Here is a 22345-nt window from a genome sequence, read left to right as displayed (position 1 = left end):
TCAGCACCCCAGTCATCAGTTGTACCCATCCTGCAGAAAGGAAAACTAAGGTCCACCAGGAGGGAATAGTTAACATTTCCAAAGCCTCAACCTGGAGGCCCAATGCTCCCCTGGCCCCCACTACCCCTAGAATCATTCATGAATAAATCCCACAATCCAGGCTACGCATCCATAGTGGCAGGTGGCAGGCCCTGGCGGGGAAGCAATGGATGGCCCCACTCGGGCATGCTGGAGTTGGCACAGCCCTGAATTAGAGGCCTTGGTTTCCCGAAAGCCAGATGACCCTCCCCATCCCAGTGTTCTCTAAGCTGAGAGGAAGTCCTAGCCAGCAAGACACCAGCTGGGCTCTGGAAGCCCCTGTCCCTGGACCCCAGGTCTGTTCTCCCTCAATTCTGGACCTTACTTTCTAACTGGACCAACAGGTCCATCTAGGCAGGTGATGGCCTCTCAGCAGGAGGGAGTGGCCTGTGGGCCAGCTTTGGAGAAGCGGGGTGCCCACGGGCAGAAGGAAGGGGGTGGCAAAAAGCCCAACAGCCCATTACACGGATACCTGGAACATTTCATGGTCTGAGTGGAAGGTTATGGCCTCAAGGGAGCTGAGGGAAGAGAAGATACAAGGCTCCTGATCCTGAACTCGGAGACTCAAGGACCAGACCAAGGGGCCTCTCCTTCCCTGGAGGCTGAAGAGGATGTGAAGGGTGATAAAACGGAGGCAGAAGTGGAAGTCCCGGGCTTCCCTGGTGGCACAGTGGTTGAGAGTCCGCCTGCTGATGCAGGGGACACGGGTTCGTGCCCCGGTCCAGGAAGATCCCACATGCCACAGAGCAGCTGGGCCGCTGAGCCTGCGCGTCCGGAGCCTGTGCTCCGCAACGGGAGAGGCCACAACAGTGAGAGGTCCGCGTACCGCAAAAAAAATTTTTATAAAAAAGAAGTGGAAGTCCCGGAATAGGGATGACCTCCTTTAGTTTCCTCTTGTCCACACCTGCCCATGCTTGCCTCTGAGCACATATACTCTCTCTCACACACACATGAACACATTTTTGTACACACACTCTCATCTACGCACCCCTGTTAAATTTTGTCTTTGTACACGCATCCATTTTCACACAGGCATACTTTCTTGCACACCCACTTGCATACATTTTGACACAAATGATATCCACTGGGAATCCTGTCAGCTGTAAGAAAGAGAATGTCTGGTTTTTGCCCATTAAGATCTTTTCCATCCTTCAACATTCACCTGAAGTGCTACCTCTTCTGGGCCTCCCCAACCTCTCACTGATGGAGCCACAGTCCAGCCTGAGCCCTGGCTCTGGATCTCCTAGAAAACTGTGGATTCCTTGAGGGCAGGAGCCTCGTCCCAGACACGCCTGTGTCCCTGCAGTGCTGGCGGCAGGATGGGGGGGGGGGTCCCCCGTGCTTTCTCCTGGGTGAGCAGCACACCCACGGCCCCATCTTATACCCTTCCCTCTGTGCAGATGGCTCCCACTCGGACCGCTCCTAGCACCAGACTGCATTCCCACCTGCCACCTGGAGGGCCTGCTGGCCCCTCCACGCAACAAGTCCAAGGCTGAGTTCAGCATCTTTCTCCTCAAAGCTGAATGGCACAGTCAGCATTTCAATCACCTGGGCTGGAAACCTCACAGCTATCCTCAGCTGCTTTCTCTTTCCTCCCACCCACCCCTGCAGGCCAAGCAGTGGCCAAGTCTTGTCTGGCCTCTTCAATGACAGCTTCTGAATCGGTCCCCAACTGCTCTGTCCTAGATCAGTTCCTCACTACTCCTCACCTGGACCCTTGCCCCTGCCGCCCACCTGGTCTCGGCCTCCTCCCTCTTTCCCTCCAAGCCACACACTCTCTGGGTTATCTGGCCAAATAGCATTATGATTATGTCACTCCATGCTTGAACCCCCCTTTGGGAGACCCCCACTGACTACAGAAGAAGGTTCGAGTTCCTTGGTCTAGCACCTCCTGACCCCACTTCCCTCTTCTCCCTTCCACTTCCTTCACAGGAGTCAACTGGACACTTTTGGCCCCATCTCCATCCACCTCCTGGTTCCTCCTCCTGAGAACCACCCCTACCTCTTGAACCCCCATCTTTTGAAATCCCTTCTCTCATTCAAAGCCCAGTTCAATTGCCTCCTTCTCCACGAGCTTCGCCTAACCGTGCAGCGTGTCTATGTTAGCAGTCGTCACATCCTGCCCCTTTCATCAGGTACCACCGAACTCTCCTTCTAGCCCCTCAACAAAGAAGCCAGGAGGCTTTTGTGTCTGAGAAATGGACGGGAGCTGGGAGCTTCACCCTCCATTTCAGGCCCAGCATAGATAACTGCCCAAGCTGCTCATGAAGACGATGAGAATGAAGGAGGACAGCCATCAACATCTGTTGGGCACTTACTATTTGCCAGGCACTCACCTGAGTCCCTTATATAGACTATCTCATTTAATTCTCATAAAAACCCTATGAAGGGCTTCCCTGGTGGCACGGTGGTTGGGGGTCCGCCTGCCGATGCAGGGGACGCGGGTTCGTGCCCCGGTCCGGGAGGATCCCACATGCTGCGGAGCGGCTGGGCCTGTGAGCCATGGCCGCTGGGCCTGCGCGTCTGGAGCCTGTGCTCTGCAACGGGAGAGGCCACAGCAGTGAGAGGCGCGCGTACCGCAAAAACAACAACAAAAAAACCCTATGAAGTAAATGCTATGATTATGCCTATTTTGCAGTTGAGGAGACTGAGGCACAAGAAGTAGAGAAATTTGCTGTATATGGTGGATCAGGAATTCAAACCCAAACAGCCTGACTCCAGAGTCCCACTTCTAACCACTCTATACAAATATAAACCTGGTTGGTAGTATTTTCTCTCTCCCAAACCCCGTGCCGACTCCTACTGCACCCCTCCCTCCCAAACCTGTCTCCTGTGCTCTCTTCCATGGCATCTTCATCCCCACCTTCTTCACTCCCTAACCCGTCTGCTTTTTCCCTTGAGCGAACCTTAGTTGTGTCACTCTCCCAAACCCCAGAGGGTGGAGTAAGCACCCTCCCCGCTCCACACCGATGCCCCTTCCTGTCTGTGGTAGGAATATCTATGAGATCCTCTGAGCATCCTGTCATTTGCTACCCATCTTTCCAGCATCCATCTGCCACCCTTGGGGACCCTGGTGATGCTGGCACCTGGTTTACAACCTTCTGTTCCACTCCGAATCCTGCCATCATCATGGGTGACTTCTCCTTCTCAGCAGCCCAACAAGAAACACCCAGCCTCCCAGTGGCTTGAAGTCTTGCCTCTAGTGTCTTCACTCCAGTCCATTCCAAGAGCACACCCTGGATCGGGTCACTATCTCCAGTTGGTCCATCTCTAATCTCAATGCTCTCTCTCACCCTAACCTCCTTTCCTTCCAGCTCTTTTATCCAATCATGCTAAGTCTCTTCTTTAGTGTCCCAGGAGCCTGAAGTTGGCTGACCCTCTAATTCTCCCATGAGAACCCTCCTGCCTCCTCCCGTCACCCCCAGGCATAATGGTCCTGCTCATCAACCTCTCTCGCCCCGTCCTTCCGGCACCCACTTCACCAGATCACAGTCCTAGCTCAGGACCACCATCAGCTCTTTTCCTGTTCACATGGGGGGCTGTGCAGAAAACCTCAGACCTCAGACCAGTCCTACTATATACCAAGTGCCTTAGCTCCTTGTGCCTCTATTTCCTCATCAAGATTTCCATGCTCAGCTGGGCCCTCACCTCTACCAGCCCATCCTCCAGGAGACCCTAACGACCTTTCCCACCCACTTCCCACAGCAGCTTTTCCAAATTATCTCCTCTCTCCTCAGAGCTCTGAAACTACCACTTCCCCCCTCCCTCCCAGCAGATAACACCACTTCTACTTCACAGAGAAAACAGAAGCCCCCAGAATGTCCCCGTCCTCTTCCCGCCACCAGACTACTCCCTTGCTTGTCTCCTCCTCACCGCTTTTCCCTTCCCCAGTCACAAGGGGATCAGTGACTCTTCCACCTGCCCTCTTGACACTGTTCCCTTTTTCCTCCCCAGGAGGCTTAATCTACAGGTTATCCTCCCTCTCGCCCATATCTTCAATCTCCCTCTCTACTCATCCTTTTCCATCAGCTTTTAAGCTCTCTACACTTAAAAAAATAAAATCTCTCCTGAATCCCTACTGTCTTATCTCTTCTCCCCTCAGAACCAAGCTTCCTGAAAGACGTGTCGCCATCCCCACTCTCTCACTTCCACGTCCGTCCCCAACACGCCTCTCAACCCCCCAGCAACACTGCCGATGCACACGTCCTGCTGCAAAATCCCACGGACGCTTTCTGGTCTGTTTCCGTCTTGACCCTCTGCATCATCTGACGCCCTGTGCCATATCTGCTGAGACACCTCACTCTGCTCTTTGTTCTGCCTCTCCTTTCCCTCCCGTTGCAGGAGCTCCTCTTCCCCTGCATGACCTTTAAATGTTTTTGTTCCTTTGGGCCCCCGCCTCCTCTCCCTCCTTACTCTCTCCCTGGGTGACCTCACCAACTCCCAAGGCTTCATTATTCCACTGGCTTCCAGACCAGACCTCTCCCTTGAGCCCCATAGCCATGTGTTCACTTGCTGACTACACATCTACACCTCGATGTCCCAAGGGAACTTCACTCTTGACATAGCCAGATATAACTTAGCAGCTTCCCCCATGGGCTTGTGCTTCCACCATGTGATACCACCAGCCATTCAGATGCTTAGTCTAGAAACCTGGGGATTATCCTTGACTCTCCCATCTCGCATACCTTCCAACACTCAGTCATGTGGGATGCGGCACGGCTCATCAACTCACCACCTGGCTTACTTCAGCAGCTTCCTAACTGGGCTTCTGCCTCTCCCAGGACCCCACAGACTTCAGGGTCCAGGGTAGGGTCCACAACCTCTCCACGCTTTGCCAAGCCCAAAGTCCTTCCACACTCCCAGCTAAAATCCAAGTTCCTCACTGTCATTCCTGGGCACTTCCTGATCTGGACTCAGCCTCCTCTCTTGCCTTGATTCTCGCCATGCCTCCCCTGTGTGAGATGCTCTGCTCCACACACACTCAGCAGCTTTCAGTGCCCCAGACACACCGCACTTCCCTTCTCCTCTGGGCTTTCCTACATACTGTCATCTGCCTGGAGCTCTCCTCCCCCCCAACTGCTCACCCCAGGCCACTTGGTTCAGAGGAGCTGTCACTTCTCCTGGGAGGCCACCTTTGTCTCCTAGGAAATCTGGCCAGGGGCCCCTTGTTTGTGCTGCCCTAGCATAGTGTTTATCACACTACGATGGAATTGCACGTTTGTCTATCTTGTGGCCACCTGACTCTCTGAACTTGGCACAGTGCTTTTTATGAGGTAGGTCCCAAAAAGGTCCAAAAAACATGGGAATGGGTGGAAATATGAGAATGGGTGGAAGCGTGAATAAATGAATGATTGAATGAATCCCTTGGGAGCCAAAGGCTGAGTGGCAGGAGGCCTAGGAGAAGCTACACAAAATGGACAGCCCTCTGACACCCCAGCTCCTTCCCACAAGGCTTTCACAGGCCTCCGATGATCAGGGAGGAATTTATCCCATCCGAACACACAAGGTACGAAGACTCCCAGCAACATCCACTAGCAAATGGCCCCCACCTGGTGAAGATTATGGTGGGAAAGCCACAGAGGAGGAGGGAGGAGTTGGAAGGGGGTGGGCGGGGGGAGGGAGATGAACAAGAGACAGGCCAGGAGAAACATGGGGTTGGGGTTCTGACACAGTGGGATGACAGGGGGCTGGTGGGGGGACACTGAGGCTACAGACGTCAACAGAGGCCATGACTGTATTTCCAGCCTGACCAGCACAGGCCCACGGTGACACAACACACTAAGCCCCCTCTGTTACAGGCATGCCCCCTCTCTGGGGACTTTGAGGATTCTCCCTTCTCTCCAATAGGCTTGGCCCAGAGATCCAGGAGGTGGGGGGGAGGGGAGGGCAAGAGGAGGCAGCTCCACTTCTCCCCTAGAATCTCCCGACATCGTCCCCACCTTGTGGACCCAGGATGAGTCTCATCTCCCCAAACCTGCTGTGTGCTCCCCAAGAGCAGAAATGACTTCCTTTTCCAAGATGTAAACGCAGAGCTGGGCCCGGAGGGGGAGGAGTGGGGGTCCTCAGCAAAATTGTCTTACTGTTAAATAAATGGGTGGATTAAAGGCTGCTGGGGGGAGGGGTGGTGGAGACTGGCAAAAATAAAAATAAAATATACTAAAATGTTAACATTGATATTTCTACGTAGTGGGATTACGGGTGATTTTTGTTTTCTCCATTACACCTTAATGTTCTAAATTCCCCATAATGGGCAAATATTACCTTTTAATCAGAAAAATAAATCCACCAGTAACCACCGACCAGTGTCCCATGCTGTAAAGAGTCTTCTAACGTGTGTCAGGGGAGAGACACACACGGGTCCCCGGGGAACTCCCAGGCGGCCCGGGGTAGACAAAGGTGCTGTCCGACGCGAGGGCAGGAAGAGCAGATTTCCCGGAGGCGCTTAAGGAGGAGGAGACAGAGGGAGGCCATTTGAAGGGCAGGCGTAATAGGCAAAGGAGACCACGTGCCTGCCCACAAAACCCACGTGGGAACGCACACACGTGGGCCACCTTCCTTGCCTTCCCTCCCTCACAATCAATAAAGCTGCTGGGAAGCGTCTACCAGCCCCTCCCCGCCCCTCCGCGTCCAGGCTCTCCATCTTTCTCGGAGGCAGCGCTGCGGCCCCGCCCCCCCACGCTCCACCCACCCGAGGGGGCGGGGCGCAGGAGTCTGGCATTTTAGCCTCCCCGCCCCCTCACGCTGGAAAGCGCTGCCTTCCACCGCCCTCCGCTCGCGCCTCCGAGGCGAATGAACGCCCACCCTCCCCTCACTGCTCCTCCCCGACCCTGGCGTCTCCCCCCTACAGCAGATGAATGGCTGTCTGCCTCCCACCCCCGCCTGGCCAGCAGGGCTCTATTTTTAACCCACCTCAAAAATCTGACTCAGAATCACAGTGCTCCCAGGTAGCTGCTCCCTCAGCCGCCTGAAGCGGCCTCCCAAACAGATTCAGATCCAAGGGCATCTAGCTAGCGCTGGGTTTATGGGTGGGTGGTTGGGATTCTGGCGTATCTTTAGGTTCTCACTTTTCTATAAGGATGACCTATTACCGGAACAACAAAATTTGGTTTTGTTTCTGTTTTTGAAGACCCAAACAAAATGACCCTTTACCCCTGCCTCTTCCCTGGACAGTCACCGTCCTGGCCTGAGGCCCTAGTCCCTCAACGTGAGGGCTAGTCTCGGCCATTCCCCAAGGAAAAGGTGAGCTGTGTGAGAGCTGGAACTGCCAGAATCTTGGCTGCCCCTTCTGTGATCTTTCAGTCAGGTAGCACAGTGCTTCTTCAAACTTTAATCTGCACACAAATCACCGGGGGATCTTAACCAAGATGCAGACTCGGATCCTCTGGGTGTGGGGTGAGGGCTGACACCTGTATTGCTAACAGGCTCCCAGGTGATGCTGAGGCTGCTGGCCCAGGGACCACACTTGGAGAAGCTAAGCTGTAGCAGACAGTACAGTGGTTAAGCACTCTAGTGTTTGAACACCTGGCTGTGTGGCCTTGAACAAATCACTTAACCTCTCTGAAATCTGTTTTTTTCACTTCCCATTTTCTTTTATTTATATGAAACAATTGTTTTAAATATAATTTAAAAACCCCTCCAAGCACTGGTGTCTGTCTCTGGTTTCCACCACCACTTCCCCCCACACACCCCCTCATGGACACAGCTTGAGGGTACTTGGAGGGGCAGGGAAATGTCTGGGGGGTTGTGACGTAAGCAAGGCACTGTCCTGCAAACAGACACAATGATGGGTCCCTGTTTCAACTTGGGCAAAGGAGGCGATAATGAAACCCTCTAACACAAAAAGTTACGACAGGGATGGCAGGAAAAACAAAAACAAAAAAAGGGAAGGAAAAATAAGACCAAAAATAAAACTCAAACACCTTCACTATGAAGGCAGCAGATGGGGGAGGGGCACTTACAAGGGAAAACCGAGTTCGGTTTTCCGAACCGAACAGCATCCAAGTCCTATGATGTTGTCACTGGGCCATGATGCCCCTTCCCGCCTCCCGAGCTCGCAGGCTAGTCCCCACTTCTCTTTGATCTGCAGAGCCACCGCCCTTCAAGGTGAGGAGGGGCACCTGGGGGCTCTAATTGGGGATCAGAGGGAGGCCGTGGGGATTGTGCTCAACCACCCGGGGATGCTGGCAGAATCTGCGCACTTCTTTTCCTCAAGTCACACCCAATCCCGAGGGAAGGGCTCCCACATCCTCAGTTTGGGGTTCCCTGCCTGGGGACCGTGTGATTTCTACAATCCCATATGGCAGAGTCTCCAAACCCCTTCTCTCCAAATGGCCAGCTCCCCACCCCCATGGTTCAAAGTGCAACCCAGTGGGGCGCGGGGATGGGAGCCTTCAATCTGTCTTCTCATGTACAAAACGAGTACATTAATCCCACCCCACAGGATTCTGAGAGAATTCAGTGAGATAATAATATGCTACACAATGCAAATACTCAGTACGTACTGGCTGTTAGCATCATTATTCTTATTCCTGTAACCACTAAGATGCAGGCCCTGGTCTGAGGACTGTGGGGATCCAGAAGTGTGTGGACTGGTCCCACGTCAAGGAGCCCTCGGTCTTGGGGGGTGGGAGGCAGCATGGCTTGTTGGGCACAAAAGCCCCAAAGAGGAGGGGGCCTGAGAGTGCCCACTGGTCAGGAAGGTTGGTGTTGTGGTTGCAGGAAGGAGGTCCCTGCTACACAGCAGAAGGAAGCTAGGCCAGGGGCCTGAGTGTCTTGGGTTCTACCCAACTCAGTCTCTTAACTTGCTGTGTGCCCTTGAACAATGCCCTGGCTCTCACAATCCCTGCCTCAGTGTCCCCATTGGTACAATAAGAGGATGGAGCCAGACAATCTCTAAAGACACGCCGATTCCATGGATCTCTGCAGTGCAGAGCCTAAAGAGGCCAGCCAAGGGCAGCTGGCCAGATGGAAAGCTGGCTGAGAGAAGAGTGCATATCTCAGAAAACCAAGACACCCCCTCCCCCAACCCAATACTGATCTGAAGAAAAGATGGGGCCATCTTGAATGCCAGACTGAGTAGTCAGGACTCTTCTGGGGACATGGGGATCCACGAAGGCTGCGGAGGAAGAGCTCCTCAGGGAAAGGGTCGTTAACTGCTTCTCAATGGCACAGCTGAGCACAGGCCTGGCCATAAAGAACACCAAGACGTCAACACATTGATTCTCCCATGGTCTTAGACCTCCTCTGCAGACCCTAAATCTGTGCACTCACAGAGACACACTAGCATAAGAGTGCGCGCGCGCGCGCACACACACACACACACACACACACACACACACACACACACACACATCAAACTATACAGCAGAGGTCACCTGCTCTACAGCCGCCCGGAATTGCCAGGATGCTGTGTTCCCTCTGGCTAGCGGCCTAACCTCTCTGAGCTTCACTCAGCTGACAAGACTATTGGGGAAAATTGTGGAGGGGACCAGCAATTGGAGAACTTCTCCACCTGGGCTTATAAGAAACAAAAGAGGCTCAAACACAGCTCTCCCCACTTAGGAGAATGAAGCCAAAATGGAATATTGCTGTGGAGTAGCAGGTGAGCACAAGCTCAGGGGAAATTAGGTAGGAGAGCTCACCTGCTCCTGCGGGAAGGGCGTGCTCCTGTGAAGGAGGAAACGGGGTGCATTTGGGGCAAAACTCCCTACAGCCAAGCAGCACTGGTGCCGCACAGGGCTAATGAGGACACCAGGGGAGGGCTGTCCCATAGAAGGTGGCTAAATATTGACTCTGGGAGGGTCTCTACGTGGCCCTCTTGTTAGACTGTGGGTCTCCTGGGAGTGCCTGGGCTCTGGGGACATGAGCTGGACAGGACTCCACCTTCCCTCCAGGAAAACACAGGCTGACAAGGACATTAAGCAAGGGGCGTGTTCCCTGGGGTCCCTCCAGCCCCAGAGTTTTATGGTTCTCTTTGCTAACAACCTGCAAGAAAGAAAAGGGAACGACTCCCTGGGGAGGGGCCCATCATGAATGGCTTGGATGTATTTCACTCCCAGGCTCTGGGGAGCACTGAAGGGCTATGATGTATGCAGTGCAGTCAGAGAACCGCAGACTGTTAGCGCAGAAGGGGCCCTACGGGTGCCAGCTCATTGGCTCCTAAAGTGACAGAAGCAGAATCACCTGGGTGCTCCCCAAACTTATACCCACCTGGGGCCTCACCCACGGAGACCCAGGCATCCATAATTGCATAAAGCTCCCAGGTGACTCTACAGCCACCAATTTCGGATTTGGGGTCGTGCTAAAACCCAATCTCTGGTCCCGTTTTCAGATGAGGAAAGCAAGGCCAGGGTGGTGAGGGCTCAGCTCAGGCCACAGAGCTGGATGGGGCAGAACCAAGTCTTCAACTGGCCTCTTACTCACAGCCAGCTCCCTCAGCTCTGTCAGCAGAAGCTTCAGCGCAACATGGCAGGAGGATGACTCCCCAGAGCCTCTGGGACAGGATAGACAGCTTGCCACATTTCCTAACCCTGCCAATTCCAAAGGTGATGGTCCTGCTGGTCTTCCCCTTGGACTCTTCCAACCATAGTTGTCCAGTGTGACCTGTGGTCTCCACAGATCCTCACATCTGAACTCTTCCAAGGCCAGGTTGGAGCTTCCAGGAGGGGACAGTGGCCCCCTACAAGAGGTGGCTGGGAGGAGGGAGTGGGTGCGGGCCTTTGCCCAGGGAACAAAGAAAGCCGATCTCCACTCCCACAGGGGTTCATGGGTTACAGCATAAGTGTACAACATGCTAAGGAGCCCCCCGCCCTGAGCCCCAAGACAGGGGCTGGCAGAAACCCTGCAGAAAGAGGCCAGTAGGTAAGGAATCCCCCACCCACTCTGGGAGCACAGGGGCCCTGTAAATCCAAGATCGCGGCTGGATGGGTCTCGACAGAGTCTCAGGAATGAGGGAGGGAGATTCTCATCAGCTCTACTTGTCAGCGGTGCTGTCCCTGCCCTGCTGGCTCAATGTGTACTAATGGGGTCAGGATTACGGGTTCAATACCTATTTGGCCAACTAGCTTTGCTCCCTTCTCAGCCTCAGACTGAGCCCTGACGCTGGACACTGAGAGAGGAAAGGACTTTGCTGAGGTCACACTGCAGAACAGGATGAGGGTCAGGAGGGTAAACTCAGCGTGGGAGGGGTGGACAGTTACAAGCTGGGAACGCTGGGATGAGAGGCCCAGGGCTCCAGGCTGGGCCAGCCCCGATGTTGCATGAGGACAGGCCACAGCTGCAGAGTCTCCCCCGCTGGACCAAGTTTCTCCTAAAAGTTGCCAGTGGCACTGATGAGACCTGAGGGTGAGGGTCTTTTCCTGTCCCTGGGGAAGGGGATAAGTGCCCCGTATCATATCTGACAATTTGTAGGTGGGAGAAGCCCACGGCTGGGTTTGGCATCAAGTGGTCAGGGACTCGGTTTAATCATTGACAGGGGCTGCTCCAGCCTGCGATGGGGAACCACAGGGTAATTACTTCTGGGCTCCAGGCCACACACTCAGTGACATTATTGCAGTGGTAACACCTGCCTTCTGGGCCTAGGATGGCAGAAGAAGGAAGTCTTCTCAGAGGTTGTACAGCTGGGGCCAGGGCTTGGGAGAGCTCCCCTGGGCTTCAAGGACCCAGGGCGAGAGGCCAGAGAGAGATTCATACAAACACATGCAAACACACACACACACACACACACACACACACACACACACACACACACACACACACACACGTACTCAGGCAGCATCATGGGGTCAGAGTCCTCAAGGGCAAAGCTTAAGGAGTGCAGGTCCAAAACGGCAGGTTCTCAGCAATCTGAGCAATCCTCAGTGTCTGCCAACACCCACCCAAGCCAGGCGGCTCAAGCTCCCAGACACTCGCCTCCAAGAAAGTGTGCAGAATGGTTCTCTCCTTCAAATCTAGCTCTGCTTCCTCCAGAAGCCTTCCCTGACCATCAGTCCAAACTGGTCTACCTCCTGTCCGCCCTCCCCCTAATCAGACTGGGGGACTCTAAGAGGAGCTGAAGTCCTACTCTCCTCTTTGCCAGGTGGGGAGTGACCCCCATCATAATGGGTGAAAACAGTCTTGGAATGCAGTGTCTGGCCTCCCAGAGGGCACGACCTCCCTTGGCTTGCCCCTCCCCAAGCCCAGAAGATAGTGTATTAGCCAGCCCCATATTATGTATTAATTTCTGAAATCCTCGTTCGTGCAGACATTAACACATCCACCCACACGGGTAAATGCTTAGACAGACACAAAATCAGCAGCAGCCAATCACCAGGCCCCCACAGCTGCGGTGAGCAGACTGGAGGCCCCACTGCTTTCTCTGCAATTTGTGGGAGCCCAGAGCTGGGGGAGCAATGGGGAGTAGAGAGTCCCTCTACCAAGCCAGCACACCTCTCTGCCCAGCCCAGAGTGCCGCTCTGCAGGAGCCAGGAGCTGGCCGCCTGGCTGGAAAGACAGACACAGCCCCAAACAATAAGAGACCAGAGCAGGGCAGGAGTGGTCACGTGTGAGATTTGGTGGCTCTGGCGTTGGTAGCGGTGGCACTGCTGTGTATTTACAATTTGTACTTTACCTCCCCAAGAAGACCAAAGGCAGCTGGCTGGGATGCTAAGAGGTGTAGGAGCTCAGGGAGCTTAAAGGAAGGGAGGGCTTCCTGGGTGGGGGGGCATAGGATGGAGTGGGCAACATGCCCACCCTGCCTCCAGCCCTGGTGCCTCAGGGAGGCACTGGGCTTGGCTCAAAGCTTTTGTTCAAGGGCTCCAGTTCCTGACCTCAGACCAAGGCCTTACCTCGGTCCCAGGCTGAACCCTGATCCTGAGTATAGACTGAGTCTCGGCCCTGGACACACACTGAGCCCTAAACCAGAGACTGACTCCACTTCCTTACTTCTCTGACAGATGTAATGAACAGACCACATGACCACCTACTTCTCTGGTGGAGAGAACACAGATACCACTGACTATTTGTTCCCTTCCCCTTTAAACCCCAAACACTCCTATCGAGGAACAGGTGTGTCAATGGCATCTGGATGTGGCTCCAAAATCCCAAAGCTCTCCATGCAGCCAGGGCACGCCGCGGTGTCGGGGGAGCAGTTGGACAAGTATCCTGATCCGGATCCCCAGGAGCGGCAGCCCCAGAGTTGGGGGTTAGGACAGGCATGTCTCAGCCTCCAGATGCTGCATTTTCAGGTATGGAAAGATTCCCTTCTCATTGATGAGCTTAAATTAAGACGGGACCCTGAAAATACCTAACACTTCAAAATTCAGGCATGGGGCTGGGGAGACAAGACAAAGCTCCAGGGATGAGACCATTCAGGAGAAGCCTTCTCTGTCATCTAGACACCTAGATGTCTGGACCCCTCTGGCTGGGGGTGGAGTAGACTGTGGAGCCTTAAGACCTTTGAGCCATATGTTACATGACCCTCTTGGGTTCTGGTTTCATCTCTGACTTGGACTTACTCTCCGCCCTTAGGCCAGTCACCTTCCCTCTCTGGTGCTCTGCTCCCCATGTATAAAATAAAGGCTTTAGGCCAGGAGCTTTGCCAAGCCCTGTCCAGATCTGGTATTCTGAGACCTGTTAAATTTCCCGTGCCCGCTGAGCCCCTCCACACAGATAATATGTGTCCAGAATTATCTGCAATGCTTTCATTCTCAGGAGAATGTTTTCTTGAACTACTTTGGTAATTTAGCTTTTAAAAGCTAACACACACATACACGCACACACGCGCGCACACATACACACACACACACACACACACACACACAAAGAAAGAAAGAAAAGAAAGAAGGAACAGAGAGAAAGGACAAGTATGAGTTTTGAGTCCTAGAGAACACGTTCAAATTCCAGTTCTGGTGCTTCATAGCTGTGGGATTTCGGGCAAATCTTTTTGTTTGTTTGTTTTTTTCCATCAGAGCCTCAGTTTCCTTATCTGTAAACTGGGGATAATAGAACCTATTATTCGAGCCACAATGAAGCATAAACAAAACATAAGAAAAGAAGCTCCTAGAACAGTCTGGCACATGGTAAGGGTTCATAAATGGTGGTTATTGATCTGTGAGTCCACCTGGCTTTAGTCTCTATTGCTTTGAGCCACTGTTCGGTTTCATCACTTAGAAGCCTAAGGGGTCAGGCAGCTAAATGTGCAGATGTGGCATGGCCAGAGACCACAGGGACAGGTGGGGACTGTGGGCAACTGGAGAGCAAGAGCCAGTTTAAAGCCTCTAGTGTGCTCCAGCTCCCTGCTGCGGGTGGCACTGTGGGGCCAGAGTTTCCAATTTTTCAAGAGAAGCTAGAAAGCCAAATTTTTGTCTTACACCTTTCCGTTTTAAACATTGCCTCAGACTTGTCATGACACACTAAGCTGGCCAAACAGAACACATCTGGGCACTGCATTTGGTCCACAGGATGCTGCTTAGCAACCTCTGGTGTAAGTACTGCTGTCCCATCTTGAGCGCCCTCAGTGACGGGGAGATCACCACCTCTCTGTGCCGCCTCCCACCCCTCCTCTGGGCAGGTGCTGATGATAGAGAGTGTCTCTGAGTGGCCTCCTAGGCTCTGGGATCGCAGATTTCCAGGGCCCTGGCAATGCTTTCTCAGTAAAGCCTGGCTGGCAGAGAACATCCTCTCTGAAGCCAAGGCAGTGCCCCTGCCCTCCCCACAGCCCGCTCTGGCTGGGAAATGTGGATTCTTCAACATCCCCTGGGCCCAAGCAGGACCGCCTGGCTGGCCTCTGTAGCCCTTTTATTAATTAGCAACTGGAAACAGCAGCTTTTTGAGAGCCCTTGAGCCAAGAGGTGTGTGTGTGCTGGAGCTGGCTGCCTCCTCAGTTACATGACAAGTCCCCCCGGGGACTGGGGCTGGACCTTCTGCTCTGGGTGAACTGCCCCACGGTGGCCAGTGTGTGGCAGGCACAAGGGCCACTCAGGCTGCTTTGACACTTGTCAGCCCTGTCATCTGTATGTAGACTGGTGCCTTCCAGGCTGGGCAGGGGCAGAGAGAAGTGACAGGCAAGCCCAGCCCACAGGGGGGCTGCTAGGCATAGTCTGGGCTGGGGGAGGGGGCATTAAGATTCAGACACCTCCCCCTCCCCACCACAACCTCAAGGTGCTAAGGTGGCTGCTCCCACTGGATGCCTCTGTCCTCCTCCCAGCCAGCCACTGTCAGAGCCCCCTCACACCAGCTCTCCTGCCCGGCCCCTCTGGACTCTCTCACTGACAACATCTGTTCCTTCCCAGAAATCTCAGCGCAGCACAGCAGTCACTGCGCTCCCTGCCACTTCTCCAGCCGGCCGCCCCTCTGGCCCTTTGAATGGAGAGAAGCTGCGAAAGCAGTGGGACAGGATGGACTGAGGGCCCTCTGGCCCCCTGGCCTCTTCCTGCTCACCCCACCACAACAGCCAGCATCCAGGACCGGCAGGGACCAAGCAGCATAGCGGGAAGGGAGGAAGGCCGAGTCCCCCAAGTTTGCGCCGACCTCTGTGGCTGAGAGCCGCTCACCCCAGGTCACAGGACTCACCCTGTCGTGCTTTTGCTAGAGGCCGAGAGGAGAAGGCAGAGTCTCTGGCCTCCAGGAATTCAGTCAGGGAGCCCAGGCTAAGCGTGGAACACATGGTCTGAACCTCAGTACTCCAAGCATGGTTCTGGGCCGGGCACCAGCAGCATCACCTGGGCGCTTATAGGAATGCAGAATCTCAGACCCCACCCTTGACCTAATGAGTCAGAATCTGTATTTTAACAGATCCCCAGGGGAGCTGGATGACATGATACTGTGAGAAACACTGCATTGTAACAAACACAGAGCTCCATCCTAATGCCATGCAATGGGCAGGGATGGAGAGATGGACGATGGTGGCTGCAGTGGCCTGAGAGGGCATCCCAGAAGACCCGGGGGCCCTAAAGCATGGGAGAGGAGGACACATGGAAGGCAGACAGCCCAGCACTGTGTAAGACAGGCCACTTGACAGCCCAAAGCCTCATGGCTTACAGCAGCTAGGGGAACAAATGGAGCAGGGCTGGGCAGGGGAGAGGCCCCCCAGCCTCATCATGCAGTGTCCAGACCAGGAACTGAAGCCTTGCAACGGGGAGAATGTGGAGCCCAGGCCTTTCCACCCAGGCAATATAAGGGTCCTGGCCCTCTGGCCCCATCGGGTTTCTGTGCACCTGGCATCCCAGGAACACCTCGGCCCCAAGCCGGATGCCGGCCTTCCGGCACATCCTTCACCTGCTCCAGTCTTAGCAGGTTGAGCACATCCTCATCACTGGAGAATCCCGCTGCCCACTGTGCCAGCTGACAGCACCGCCCAGGCAGCTCACCTTGGAATTCCTCTCTGCACCAAGGCGCCCTTCCCCCTCCACTAGCACCACAGGGGCTTGAAGCACCTTTTTGGCCTGGCTTTTCACACTGATAGCAGAAACACATTCCCGGGCAACACCCCCAGGAAGGCCCCAGAACCCCCCAGACCCAGAGCCGGCTGCTGCCTTCTTCCTCCTCACCACCTACCTGAACAGCCCCTCCCATGGTTGAAAGGGAAAGAGATGGGCGTGGCACTGAGGAAACAGAAAAGTGACTAGTCCCCCAGCAGAGCACCTTTCCTTCTCCAAGCATCTAACTCTGCCCCCGTTTTCATTTCCATCCTGCAGGCAATGGGAAGCCCAAGCCTCAGACTACAGGGCCCCAGGGAAGGCTCTGGGAGTCTAGCACCTGCCCCTCCCAGGCCAGGACTCTCTTCTGGGATAGCCCAGAGTGGGGTTCACAACCTAGATGGCTTTCAACTTAGCAGTTCCACAGATGCCAGAAGTTGAGTGTCATATTGAGTGTGTCTGGATACGTGTATCTTTCTGGATAGAGACTCTATAGTTTCCAGCAGGTTCTCAATTAGTTTTCTGACGCAGATTCAGGACCACTGGCCTGAGCCAAGGTCGGAAGCGCATCTGGTCTGCTCAGAACTAAGGGAAGGGAGCAGTGAGGGCAGGGCAGTGTGGCTCACGACTGCATCACTGGTCTCTGACAGTGCACCTCACCGCCACCAGGTGACCACAGTTGGACAACTTGTGTCTGACACGGCCATAGGCAACAGGATTCCCATTTTTCTAGATGGGAAAACTGAGGCTCAGAGAAGGCTCATAACCCAAGCGGGGCCCCGTAGCAGACAGAGCTGGGGAGTGATGGGAGGTGGGCAATGGCAGTGCCTGGGGCCATGGGCCAGCATAGGAAGTTAGTTTTAGGCCAACCCTGGGACCTACCGAGCCACTGGCCCAGTTTCCATGATTTCGGAGCCCAGCTGTTTCTGTCCCCAAGTAAAGGACCCTCTAGGGCCCTCTGTTTCCTTCCCTTTCTCACAGCTTCAGAAGGCTCAGGCTAGGAAAGGGAAGGGGGAGAGGGATAAGCAGGGTCAAGCTTCTGCCTGCTTCCACTCTCAAGGCCAAGCCAGAGTCTGGGGCACAGGAATAGCCCCTGAGCTGACATCCCACAGAGGGACTTCCCTGCCAGCCCCCATGTCCACCCCACAGCCCCAAGATACCTGCTCAGACACCTAGATGTCACATACCCAGGACAAACCCCTGAGCCTGATGCTTGAAAGCCTGACCAGCTTCTGGGAACAAAACCTGATACATCTTCACTGGGGGTCCCCACTCCTTTTCTCTCCTCTTGGAAAATCAAGATCACACAGTTACTATTTTTTATTTGTTCCAGGTTCCCATCACCAAGCTCGGCTTCTAGGACATACCTCAGGTGGAATGAAGGACCCACCCAGGACCAAAGAGCCCAACCAGCCTTGGGCAGGAGCCTGGGGACCAATATCCTGAGGGGCTGCACGTTCTGGCCCCTTCCCTTACCAAACCCTAAATACAGGTTCAAAAGGCAAATGGGGAGTGGATGGGGAGGGGAGGCCAGACATGCTCGTGAGCCTGGAGGAGCCATGGGGGTAGCCAGGGCATGGCGTGTGTGCATCAAGGGGGTGGTGAGGAGAAACAGAGGCAGCCAAGAAAAGTCTATTACATACGTGGCCCGAGTTACATGGGTCCCTCAGAGTGTAGCCCAGTCCAGCACTTGGGAAAGGCACCCAACCTTCCCCTCCCCAAGAACAGGAGATGCCAGAAGCAACCCGTGACAGCAAGCCCTGAACTCCAAACAGCAAACTCAATCTATCATTGTTTGCTGGCGATGCTTTTTTTTTTTTTTGTCCCCTGCATCGGCAGGCGGACTCTCAACCACTGCGCCACCAGGGAAGCCCACTGGCGATTCTTTATTAAACCAGTTCTGTTGGATCAATGCTTCCTGCCCATGAAAATGATGAATAAATCCTCAACTAGCCTGAGCAATGCTTGCAGAAGCTTTTGCGAAGCCCGAGCTGGACGGTGGGGATTGGCTCCACATAGAGGCCAAAGGCTAGTGGCTGAAACTTGAGGGACTGAGCCTTAGGGTGCTGGGTTGGCTGGGGGGGGGGGGAGGCGGTGAGGTGAGGCTGGGTTGAGTTGGTGGGTTTCCTAAGCTTAGGAGACTTGGCCAAGTCCTTGCCTCTTTGACCTTGTGAAGATGAGACCAGCTGTTTTGGCCTAGAGGCATGACCACAACCCCTCCACACCACACACAGACAGTCTTTCTTGGATTTCTTCTCTTACACCTCACCCAGCATCAGGCTGCACACAGAAGGTGTATGCTTCCAGCTACCAGTTCCTGTTGCTTGTTGCACAAACCCAGATTCAAAGCCCAGCCTGACCCTTTTTCTGTTGCCCGTTTATCAATCCTGCTGCAGCCACACCTCCCTATCCCTATCACCCTCCCCTCTGCCATGTCCCGGGTGGCCTGCAGTTAGCAGGAGATTCTGCAGCAAGGGGACTGCAGATAGACAGGCCAAGATAGGCAGAGTAAGATCAGGAAGGCGGGAGAGGTTCCCATAGATGCAATCAGCCAGGCCCCAGACCTTCACCATCCAGGGTAAGGGGCAACAGGGAGGGCAAGGGCCAGTTCCCAGAAGGTGCTTGATCAATGCCTGTTGTCGACGGAAGCTAGGCATGCCTGGGATTGGCCTCTTGCAGGCTCCCACCCCAGGCAATGAGGTTGGTGGTGAGAACCCTGAACAGAGGCTTTCAGACAACAAAGCCAGAGGGGAGCTGAGTGAAGGAAGGGAGGTTGATATTGACATGGCCTACCTGCCATCACAACCAGGGAGTTCAGAGAGAGGAGGAGCCCAGGGCACCCCCAGGGGGTGCAGGAGACAACAGCACCTGCCCACTCCTCCCTAGCTCAGGCTGGGATCCTCAGGTCCTAGTACTGACCAGAGGGGAGGTCACACTTTTGGAACTTGGCAACAGGAACCAGCCACAGTTCCTCATGAGAGGGTCTCACATCGGCTCACACAACTTGAGGACTGTGGCTGTCTGTTTAGTCTGTCCTCTGGCCGCCCCCCCCCCATGCCCTCTGGGAATGGGAACCCTGGATATTAGTGTTAGGCAGAGCAATCTGTCAAAAAAGGAAAAGGTAGGGGCCCTCTGTTCACCACCTATTTTAAGCCCTTGAGTGTTGCCTGACTGGTCATTCCCAGCACCAGAAATCTCTCTCATTGGATGGAAAACGGCTATGCTCTCATTACAAACCTAGCTTCCCTGAAGTTTGCAAAGAGGGCTCTGGGTTGGCAAAATGCTCATTTATATTGGCAGGTAAGCAGGGTAGGCAGGGAAGAGAGCTAAATAGGGGGCAGGGCCCAGAGAGAGAGAGAGGATCAATCAAACCCAGCTCAAAAGCGTAAACATTTTTCAGACCCTCACTTCAATCCTGTGTATCAGGAAAGCCCAGAGAGGCACTGAGGGACCCCAAGATCTTGATTAGGGTAGAGGCATCCCTGATCCCAACTTCAGAGGCAATCACCAATATCTCTTTTTGCACAGATACCCCCACAGGCCCCGAGTAGTATCTGCTCTTCAGTGGCATCTGACTCGGGTGATGAGGAGGGGGTGGGGTCCCTCTCCCTGACTGGTAGTCACACCATTTGTTTGGGGACCCACCACTGACCCATGAAAGACCTAGCAGCTGCTGGAGCTTGGGCTGCTGGGGTGAGGATGGGGCACAGGACGGGCTTAGGGTCACAGGGCGACTGCTCATCAGTCAGGACACCAGGCATCATCACTGACCACTACAAGCAAGGTCATGCTCTCCTGCTAGTCTAGATGCCAGCTGACCAGGGTGCCTGCTCCTGGCCCACCACTTGGCCTGAGGCGCTGTGCCCAGGGTTAAGGTGGGTGCAGAAGGCTTTTATCCTGGATTTCAATCCTCCAGGAGCTCAGCTCTCCCTCCCCAGCTGCAGCTTCCCAGGACACCAGAAGGCAGATATTAATGCCTGGGGTCAGCGCCCAAGGAGCTGACCCAGCTGCCAAAAGGTCTGTTTCTCTTCAGCGCCCTGCTCTGCAGGCTTAAAGACCTGGAGCAGCCTTTAGAATGTCCACCCTGACTCTGCAGCCCAGAAGAGGGAGGTGGAATGTGGGGCTTAAGGTGGTAAAGCCTCATCTTGGCTGCGGGCAGGGCTAGGCCAGGCTCAGAACACCTTTTCAGCTTGCCTCTAATGCGGCCCAGCCCCGGACAGGACGAGGTTGGGAGGCCTGAGCACAGAGGAAAGTTCTCAGAGCGGTACAAGAGGAAGTCTGGGGGTGTCTCAGAGCCGAGAGGCGCCCCAAGCTCCCAGCGCGAGGAAGGAAAGTTAACTCCAGCCGAGAGGCAGGGACGAGAGAGAGGAAGCATGCCTGCAACCGCTCAGGCAACCCACAGGATCATCGCCAGGCCCCCTTACCTGAAGTCGCTGTAGGGGTGGATAATCCAAAACCCGGCCGACTTAACCCTCTCCTGCTCGCGCTCCACCGCCTTCTGGCTGCCGAACATCCTCAGGGAGAATTTGTTGACCCCGGGCTGGAGCATGGCCCCGAACTGGCGCTGCATGAAGCCGGCCTGGCCCAGGCGCACCTCGGCCTCAGGGAGGATCTGGTCGCCGGCGGCCGCACCTCCCTCCACTTTGATCGCGGTGTCCACCGAGGGCTGCTCGCAGGAGGCGGGGACCGGCTGCGGCGGCTGCTGGGGCGGCGGCGGCGAGGCTGCGGGCTGTGCCGAGGCGCCAGAGCGCTCGGTCTCGGCCGCCAGGCCCGGGGGCGTCCTGTCCTCACCGGGGGACGCGTCGCCCTCGGCGATGAGCCGCCGCTCCTCCGCGGAGTCATGCAGGTGCCCGTGACTGCTGCCGCCCCCCGCTCCGGCGCCGCCGCCGCCCCGGCTGCCCAGCGATGCCAGGCTCCCGCGGAAGCGCCTGCAGTCGCCGTTAGTGCTAGACTTGCCCGCGCCGCGGGTCGACCCCTCGCTGTCTGCCGCCCCGAGGGCCGCACCCCGGGGCTCCGTGCCGCCCGCGGCCGCCGAGGGCGAGGGCGAAGGCAGCGGCCGCAGCCGGATGCTCCTGCGGCTGGGGTCCTGGCGGCCCCCAGCCCCCTCCTCCTCGGCGTCCTCTTCTTCGTCCATGATCCACGCCTTGGCCCCCACCTGCTGCGGAAGGCTGTAGAGTCTCTTGCGCATGGACGGCGGCAGCTTGTCCATGGCTCCAGGGGCCGGGGGCAGGGGCGCGGGTGCGGCGCCGCGGACCCGCTGCAGGTCCGCCCGCCGGTCAGTCAGCCCGCGGGGACGTGTCCTTCGCCGCCGGCGCCGAGCCGCCTCAGGCGCCCATGCTGGGCAGGTTGCGTGCGGCTGGGAGGCTCCCAGTCCGGCTCCGGGTCCCGGGGCTCGCCGCGCTGCGCCTCCTCCCGGGCCGGGCTGGGCGCGGGGACCCCGCTCTCTCTCGCTCCCTCCCTCCCTCCCGCGGTCAGGGGCGCGGCGCGCGGCCCGGCTCCAGGCGCCCCGCCCCCGCGGGGAACAATGGGCGCGGGTTGAAGCAGCGCTGCGGCCGCGGCGCTCGGAAAACCGCTCCGGAGCGCAGAGCGCACGACCAGCACTCCTCTGGGGCGTGTGTCCCGCGGGCAGGCGGGCTGTCCGTCTGTCCCGCCGCCCGGGCTTTGTGACCAGTCACTCGCGAGCTCGCCTTGCTTCCTCTGGCCGAGCCCGGCCGGCCCGTCCCGGGGCTCCCGCTGCAGCCGAGCGGAGCCCAGCGGCCCGCCGGGCTTACATCAGCGGCCGCCTCCCCCGGAGCGCCCTCCGGCAGCGCCCGGCTCCCGCGCCCCGGAATATTCATGAAGCCGCCGCAGCTCGCGGGTTGCCATAGGAGCGG

At 55.9% G+C, this 22345-nt stretch overlaps 1 protein-coding gene across 1 annotated transcript in view; it reads right to left on the bottom strand.

Annotated features, from left to right (window-relative positions):
- Nucleotides 1-21681, bottom strand: part of HCN4 (hyperpolarization activated cyclic nucleotide gated potassium channel 4) — a 41440-nt gene extending 19759 nt beyond the window's left edge. The window contains exon 1 of the mRNA XM_024761724.1: nt 20897-21681. Within this exon, the coding sequence (XP_024617492.1) occupies nt 20897-21681 (785 nt within the window). The remainder of the gene's footprint in view (nt 1-20896) is intronic.
- Between the last annotated feature and the right edge of the window lie 664 nt (nt 21682-22345).

Source organism: Neophocaena asiaeorientalis, unplaced genomic scaffold (assembly GCF_003031525.2).
Source record: "Neophocaena asiaeorientalis asiaeorientalis breed wild unplaced genomic scaffold, Neophocaena_asiaeorientalis_V1.1 scaffold54, whole genome shotgun sequence".
Taxonomy (NCBI): Eukaryota; Metazoa; Chordata; class Mammalia; order Artiodactyla; family Phocoenidae; genus Neophocaena; species Neophocaena asiaeorientalis.
The sequence above is the reverse complement of the archived record's forward strand: the minus strand, read 5'-3'. Positions and strand labels throughout refer to the sequence as shown.